Source organism: Hydractinia symbiolongicarpus, chromosome 8 (assembly GCF_029227915.1).
Source record: "Hydractinia symbiolongicarpus strain clone_291-10 chromosome 8, HSymV2.1, whole genome shotgun sequence".
Lineage (NCBI taxonomy): Eukaryota > Metazoa > Cnidaria > Hydrozoa > Anthoathecata > Hydractiniidae > Hydractinia > Hydractinia symbiolongicarpus.
This window is the reverse complement of record NC_079882.1, coordinates 12,298,059-12,306,742: the sequence shown is the minus strand read 5'-3', so window position 1 is coordinate 12,306,742 and position 8,684 is coordinate 12,298,059. Positions and strand designations below refer to the sequence as shown.

Here is an 8,684-nt window from a genome sequence, read left to right as displayed (position 1 = left end):
TAAGTTCATGTGCCAAAAGTAATAACGGTATGAGGAAGAGAGTTACATCATTGTGTTACTAACACCCGGGGCTAAAAATATGCTACTACCGAAGTTTTCGCCCTTAGAACTTAAAAACGAGAAGTTAAAAAGAAAAAAATGTTTTTTTTCATAAAAAATCAGTAATGCATTTAAAAAGAAATGTGGTAGCATATTTTAGGGGACACTGTGCTGAACAATCATCATCATCATCATCATCATTCTCGGCTTAACGTCCGTTTTCCATGCTAGCATGGGTTGGATGGGGTATATTAATGACCCTCTTCCAATCTGATCTAGACTGTGTTAGATGTAAACTCAACTTCCTCTGTATAAAGTCTGTCCTTATAACCTCCTGCCAAGTCTTTCTCGGTCTGCCTCTGGGCTTTGCCCTAGGAACTATCAAGTCTCTACACTTTCTTAATTTACAAAATTCGCTTGACAAAAATTTATTAATATGTTTGTTGTAGACAAAACCACTTCACTCCACTGAACAAGAGAGCAATAATTTGATAACTTAGTTCCTAGGACTGAGAGCGAAAAAATTTCACATAAATTTTTTTAAACCATAATAAACTACTTTTTTTTACTTTTCAATAGTGTCTTTTTAATTCCATAAAATTAAAGACATCTTAGGAATTTTTTCACTTATACACAAAGACCTCACAGTAACCTTAAGATGCTGATTCTGTGTAACAAATTAAAGTGGAGTGAAGTGGTTTTGTCTACAACAAACATATTAATAAATTTTTGTCAAGCGAATTTTCTAAATTAGGGCTGTAAGTTTCAGATTAAGTTACTACATTTCAAATTAAGTTACTAACATCAAGCCTGATAAAATGCTTAGTGCTACTCTCGGGTGTTTAATACAAGGGGGGACGCTTATTGATTTTCAGATTGTTTTCCCACCCACCCACACCTTATTAAGACGCTTATTAATTTCAACCAATGAATAAGCTCCTGATGGTCAAAATTAATTTTTGTTTTGAACGTTTATACATTCTGTGTATTTGCTGTTATTTACTTACCATCATTCATTGACGCAAGCTAGCACTATGTTTATTGATTGTTACACACCTACTTTGTATCACATATTGTATCACATGTGTCTTCTCTCTCAGTAAACATTCTAACCCACTCATTTAATAAAACCCCCCTGCTTATTAGTTCTCAAAAAAATTCCAAACCCTCCAGCTGAATTAAGCACCTAAGAGTAGGTGAGTTGTCACTAATTTTGTGGTTTTACGAAATTAAATGTTTAGTTTTTATTTAACCAAATTAGAGACCCAAAGTCTGAAAATTATTGCCTGCAGTGTGAAAATTATTATCTGAATAATTTCTTAAGGACAGTAATGTGCTACTAACTATATACAATGAAGGTTTATAACAGCCAGTACTTGCAGTACATATAAAAACATCACATTGTTTTAGAAAATTGATATTGCTAATTAATATACATAAATTATGGATAACCTTGCAAAAAATCTATTTGATGAGTTCTCTGACAACGAATCTGATTTGTTGGCCACTCCACCAATGAAACGACCACATACACCAACCTTTCGTGAGGGCAATCAAAGACCAATGCCAAGTATATTTGAAGATAGAAGTTTTGGAAGTCCGAAGTCAGGGGATTCATTTCTAGGAGATGAGCTAAACAGCACAGATGAAATGTTGTCACCATCATGCTCGCCTATGAAGCTAGTCCAATCTCCAGGGAGAGGTTTTTCAATGCAGTCACCACCGTCAATACAAAGAGGATTTCTTGCATTGAGATTGTTTGATACTCCCCACACTCCAAAAACATTGTTAAATAAATTTAAAGATGCTGCTGGAGAATCACCAAAAAGTAGTCCAAAATCTCAAACAAAGTTGAACAGTAGAGTAAGATTAAAGGACCAGTTTGCACATATCAAAGATACCAACAGAAAAAGACCAAATAGTGAGCCACGTAATATTGGTAAAAATGTTGTGTATGCTAATATAAATCCATTTACACCTTCAGCTGCTGGGGTCAAACATAAGCGAACTCGTCAAGAATTTGAAAGGTAAGCAGATAAAAAACGCACCACAGTTTACTCTTACAAAGCGTGCACATTTCAGGAAAGTTGCTTGCAAAACAAATACTTCCAAACAGTCAAGGAAAAGCAACATCTTAATTTTGATGTTAGTTCTCCAAAAAAGCAACATTTGTGTTTTTTTAAATTTTAGTGAATCTGTGTTGAGTGATGATAATGATTCTGATGGTGAAATGCAAGAAATTTATGGAAACCCTACAAAGGTATGAAATATATATAAAATTTACATCTTGATATGTCATTAATCAAAAAGCATGATTTTCACCCCCTTCCCTTACCTTGTGCTTTTAGAGGGCTAAATTTGTTTCTAACATTACAGCATGACACTACAACCCTAGTTAGTGAACTAAAGGGGGTGATATATTTACTATTGTCATTTACTATTTCGCAATTGTTTTTCCAAATTGATGTAAAATTTTGTAATTTTGCTAATTTACCAATTTTTTTTTGTTTTCCTGCTGAAATAAGCTAAAATATGGATAAACATTTGACTTAGAAAATTGGTAGTTGATTGTACTGAAACATTTCAATCTTTAGTCATTTTAATGTACACAGTACTGAAAAAGTATAAAATATAATTTAATATGCTAGAATTTTTTCATTGAACATATTTTCTTGTGAGTTAATTTTCTAAATTGAATAGAGTGGTCTATATACAAAATAGAAAAATATAATGTACATCGTCCGTATATCATGAATTAAAACAAGAAACAAAAAAGGCTGGTGTAAACCAAATAAAATTGTTTTACGGGGAAGCTTTCCATCATAAATAGAGATAAAAAAGCTTGAAATTGGACAAAAAATTTTGGTGTTGTGCTAAATTTTCTACATTAGCTAAATTGGTAAAAATCTCTTTATTCTTCTCCTATAAAACTCGCGTTAGAAATTATTGTATATTGTTTTTAAACATTAAGTGCTTCATATGAGAAAAGGCTGGAGAAAATGAATGAGAGGGGGGGGGGGATGAAGGGCCTTTCAAAAAATAACGTAGAGGTTTCTAAAACAATTAAAAAATAAATACTCTATAAGACCACAGCTGTTGCCTAAATCATTTTCAAAACATTGTCTCATTTATTTTGTAGAAGCTCACATTGAGAGAAACCAACATATCACGATATAATGCTGAATTTGTGGAACTGGGAAAAATCGGAACTGGATCTTTTGGTTCAGTTTATAAATGCCTCAATAGATTAGGTTTGTATCTGTTACTTGAGCACAACATGGAGCGCTAAGATATAGTTTATTTTTAAGCCGACAAAAGATGATTGTGGTGAGATTCACCACACATTTGCAACTCAGATTCTTGCTGTTCTTTAATACCTAACTCTTTGTTGTTGTTTCCCTTACATAAATTGTTCAATATAATAATATATAACTCTGGTTATTGTTTCTGTGAAAGAATCTTCTTAATTAAAATTTCTGTATGTTGCTGGCAGTAGTTTTTGCTTCTAATAATTCATTTTATCACAGTTGTGGCTAACAAGAGATCCGTTTTTATATTGTTATAGCCTTTTTGAAAAACATTACATAGTGTATACATACTTTTACATATTTTTTAGATGGCTGTATATACGCGTTGAAAAGATCTTTAAAACCACTGGCTGGATCAATTGATGAGTGCGTTATCCTTACTGTTAAATTAAAATGTGCTTAATTTGTAACTACCCCTGTGAGTATTATTTTTTTGATTTTAGACAAATGGCACTTCGTGAAGTGTGGGCGCATGCAGTGTTGGGGCATCATCAGCATGTTGTACGATACTATTCAGCATGGGCAGAAGATTGTCACATGTTAATACAAAATGAATATTGTGATGGTAGGTTATTAGTGTTTGTTTTGGCGACTGTTATGGTCTTGTTAGGTGGATAATGGTATTTCTTTATTTTCAGTACAATTAAATATCATCTTCCCTCTCTTCACTTAGGTGGCAACTTGTCTGAAACTATAACTAAAAACAGGATGAATAACTTGGTAATGAAAATAGAAGATCTTAAACAACTTTTACTTCAACTTTGTAAGGTAAAAATCTTACTATTATATCTGTTTTTCCCCATTAGAAACCAAAACCTTCATTAATTAATAAAGAATATTGATTTAGGGACTTAAATATATACATTCACAGAAGCTGGTCCATCTCGACATTAAACCAGGTATGGCGGTAGATAAAATAGTCAGGTACTATAGTGAAAATAAATACGAGAAATTCTATTGTTGACATTTTATTTTATTACAAATAATTCGTCTCGCTCCCACTAGACATTATCACGTGTAATAAACTTTGGTTAGTTCAGTCAGGATAATAAATTTTGTCACTTTGTTTCTTTCTAGGAAACGTCTTTCTTTGTTATTCTCACCAATCTAAAAATACAGAAGAAGGAAGCGGTGATGACGGTTACTATGGTGACGATGTAGAATCTACTAAACAAAACACGGCGTACAACATTGTTTACAAAATTGGTAGCGTTTCTAGATAAATCATCCATTTTTTTTTTTTGATAATCTAGGTGTTCTTTAGAATTCTAATCTACTGGCTGGTTTCATTTCTTTAGGTGATTTGGGTCACGTGACATCGATACACAAACCACAAGTGGAGGATGGTGATTGTAGATTTTTACCGAATGAACTTTTACAAGAGGTAGGCTGATTTTTTTTGGTTGTTGTTGTTTCACCTGTATGTGATAGCAAATAATAGTTTTTATCTTCATCTTTGTGTTGGTTGTTTAGGATTATGACTATTTGCCAAAAGCTGATATTTTTGCTCTTGGATTGACAATATACCTTTCGGTAAGTTCTCACTTTCATTATGTTGCTAGTTTTTTGGTGTAGCTAGTTTTCAAAAAAATATTTTTGATTTTTTTTGGATTATTTCAGGGTGGTGGTGACGATCTCCCAAAAAATGGACCAAACTGGCACACAATAAGGTGAGCAATTGCTGGCTGCTTTATAGCATGTTTAATTATGTAAACCTCTGAGTGTATAGTTTATTTATTCCTTCGTTTTATGTTAGAACAACAGGTTTACCAAATCTACAACAATACCCAAAAGAACTAAACTCTCTGTTGTCGGTAAGTTATTTTTTACGTAGTGAATGATATAGCTGCTTTATACAAAATTATACAACGTCCTGAAACGATCGTGAAAAAAGTATTTTGCATTTTAGAAAATGATTACAAAGGATCCCGCCTTGAGACCATCTGCATCAGAAATTTTGCAGGGTCGTTTACTTGGTCAAATGTCTAAGGTGGGTAAATGTTGTTCAAATTATTTTTAATTATTATTTTACTGAAGTTGTTAGTTATTGAGCTATCAAATACACTTTAGGATCAATTACGTAAAGAACTGAATGAAGAAAAGTTTAAAAATAAAATCCTGGCTAGGTATGTAGCTTGTGTCGTTTAACCCTTGTGACTTTTGAAACAACAAATACAGGGTTCTCACGCCTCCTAAAAATCCTAAAAAATAAAATCCTAAAATATCCTAAAATGTCTTGATTTTTGCAACTACTTAAAAATCTCCTAAATTTTTAAAGAACAACTATGAAAACTATTTATTTGTATAATGGATTTTTATGTGAAATAAAGTCAGAAATTTGCTAAGTTACCCTTGACACTAATTGTCCTAAAATCTCCTAATTTTTGTATGTCTTTTCCCCGCTAATGGAAAAATCCTCCTAAATTCTCCTAAACACCCTAAAAAATTACTTGCAAAATAAGTAGGAACCCTGAAATAGTGAAAGTTCATCTCGTAGAATAAATCGTTGTTGGGACTTTATTTGGTAATGATTTTTGACTCGTGAAAGTTTTCCCAAAATAAATAAACAGGCGAAATTTTTACATCTTTTCTCGGTTTTTGGAATATGAGCATTACAGAAATTGCTTATTCGAGGTAGAAGTAATATTACTAAAAAAATTGATTCAACTTTCATTCATGCGTTACCATACGATCATCAAAAATAATATTTAACCAGTATCTGGTTTAATTCCCTAATGTTATTCTTGTAAAGACTACGCCAAACTTAAAGTTTGTTATATTTGGTACAATTTCCATTTTTAAATATGTTTGTAAGGCTTCTTGTTTTATTCGGATAAGTGCAAAAAATAAATTTGATATAATTATTAAATAAAAGAATTACACGATCATTTTGCACCACAAATTTTGTTCTAATTTAGAAAACTGCAAGCTGCAGAAACAGCAGCATCATCGACACAGAGTATATTCGACACAGGAAAAAATAAACGATTGGTCGGTAACAAAGTGACACGTAGTATGAGCATGAGTGTGATCATGTGATCAAATGCAGATGTATTTGTATATGCGACATTTTTATTCTTGTACATACGCAATGGGTATATAATGTACATGTTTTAATTCGGAGTCTTTTATAGTAATTTTTAGCGTAGATTTTCAAAGTGAGGTTTATAGTTTTTTTAACTCATTTTTTGTGCATTGCACTTGATATCCCTTCGTGATGTAAAAACTCATGTCCTGAATTTTCTCCCTGCCCCTTCCCTTCCCTGCCCCTTTACCCTTTTTTTGTACTTGCTATTTTTCACTTTGCAGGGTGTTGAGCACCATAATTGTATATTTCTAGGAAATTTTTAAGCAGTACACACCTTTTTGCAGTGTATTTTTAGTGACGGCATATTCGATAGACATTCGTTAGTGAGGGCATATTCGATAGACATTCGTTAGTGAGGGCATATTCGATAGACATTCTTTTGTTTTATTTGTACAGTACATTTTTTATGAGAAAAAAATTAAAATAAAAATTTTGTTTTTAATGTTTACAAACTCAAGAAAAGAAACGACGTCTCTCAGCACTCAGCAGTTTATAAAAAACATTTTGAAAAACTAGTATAACACCATCGGCACGAGAATTTATATTACGAAGTACGGATTCCTTAAGTTACAAAACAGACAAAGCTTTGAGAACATTTAAATTACCTCGAGAAGAAAAAAATGTTTATTTAATATATTACCTTTTACAGCCAAAACTAAGCGGAATTTCGCATTTCCGTAACACAACCCAACTTTGCGTTACATGGCGGACTGCGGGTATTTTTTAATATAGAGACTTTACAAAATGCCGGGTAAAAAGCTTTATGTAGTAAAACGAGCGCTTCTCCACGGGTGATTCGCTTATTATTTTTTAGTTATAAGTGCAAGTCACAAAAATAGCTTCGGAATGTTATATTTGTTTGCTATATTATTTACGTTTAACTTAAGCTTCCGTTTTTCGCAGTTTTCAGGCAAAATATCTGGATCATTTTTCGAGGCTTGTTGATGCCCGCAATTACGTCAGTTATTTTTGAAAACACGCCAAACAGGAAATTTCAAGATCGAAGCGCCCTTGCAGGCACCCTTACCACCTGAAATTTATATTTTTATGCCATTTTCATTCTACGAATTAGAGATATGTATTTGTCGGTTTTGGGACGGTAGTGTTCGAGTTCCTCATGCGAGATGTCCAAGCCTTCTACTGCTTTTGAAATGAGGCTCGGGATGGAGTCTAACTTGGCCTTAGCCAGAGTATTGATCCTGTCATGTTTCTTGGCTTTCGAATCAAAGATTTTTTGCACTTTATGCACGACAGCGAAAGAGAGTCCAAGGATGATTCCAGCTGAGGCGAGGGCAATACTTACTGGAATTCCAACCCCCGTGGTAAAGTTTACGACTGAATCGAGTTTAAGAGCAGTAATTGCGGTGACTACCAAAGTATCACTGATTGTAGCTGCCGTTGCACGACACTTGAATCGCTTGGTAACGTTGTTACTGTAGCTCACTTCTGATCGTAGAAACTTTTCGATCTGTTTAATCTTTTCTATATTATAGACCTAACTTTCATCTTGCGCATCCTGCATAGTATCGTACTCAGGTGCACTCGGCGGTAAGGGTGGATACAATTTCATTCTATCATCCATATTCTTTTATTCTATAATTATTTGCATCGTTAGTCCTGTAAAAGCAACATTTTTTCAGGGTGATATTGATCGGTCAGCAGGAACTCGAGCCTATCCGTTGAACCTTTCAACGGAAGATAGGTCGGAGTTTCAAGATTCCAGGTGAGTATATCTCCCCAAAAGTTTAACTCTTTGGTGAGGAACAAAGCAAGAATTTTTGATTTTTTTCCATTAAGCAAGCAATCATTCTCATCTAACTGAGGGCATATAAGACTTAATCTCCGATAATTTTCAGTCATGAAGTATACATGATAATCGCCTGTCGTATAGTGCTTTACACCATCGGGTAGATCAGATAAACCAATGAGTTTTTGAAGTGCTGTATCAATACTAACTTTAAAGTCATTACTCACACGAAGCTGCAGTAGCCATTATTTATTATAAATATCATGACATTTCCATTAGCCTGTTTGTCGATAATCGATGCCAGATCCTCGATTTTGTACAGCCCTTTCACGATAATGATCCAGGTATCTGGTAAGATCCCGATTTCTCCTTCCAGATATTAAAAGTGGTATCCTTAAATAGGTTCAACAAGCCGCCTCGAATACTAATTGATTTTAAAGCGACCCTCGTGCCCTGCCCTAGGTCATCATTAAAAATTGTAGGGTTGTTGATATCAGTGATA

The 8,684-nt window shown here is 33.5% G+C and overlaps 1 protein-coding gene across 2 annotated transcripts; it reads left to right on the top strand.

The window, feature by feature from the left end:
• The first annotated feature begins 1,170 nt into the window (after positions 1-1,170).
• On the top strand, positions 1,171-6,565 carry LOC130655197 (wee1-like protein kinase 2). 2 transcript variants are annotated; one of them, XM_057457929.1, is made up of 15 exons: positions 1,180-2,066; positions 2,230-2,299; positions 3,179-3,290; positions 3,656-3,713; positions 3,791-3,912; positions 4,021-4,115; positions 4,195-4,246; positions 4,425-4,553; positions 4,646-4,731; positions 4,821-4,880; positions 4,968-5,017; positions 5,104-5,161; positions 5,257-5,337; positions 5,418-5,473; positions 6,266-6,565. In XM_057457929.1, exons 1-15 carry the CDS (start codon positions 1,483-1,485, stop codon positions 6,384-6,386), a joined length of 1,734 nt encoding a protein of 577 aa, XP_057313912.1. In that variant the 5' UTR covers positions 1,180-1,482; the 3' UTR covers positions 6,387-6,565. The 2 variants fall into 2 exon arrangements, 1 of the variants encoding a protein (XP_057313912.1); XR_008984591.1 differs by lacking the exon at positions 6,266-6,565 and having other exon boundaries at positions 1,171-2,066; positions 5,242-5,337.
• The last annotated feature ends 2,119 nt before the right edge of the window (positions 6,566-8,684 follow it).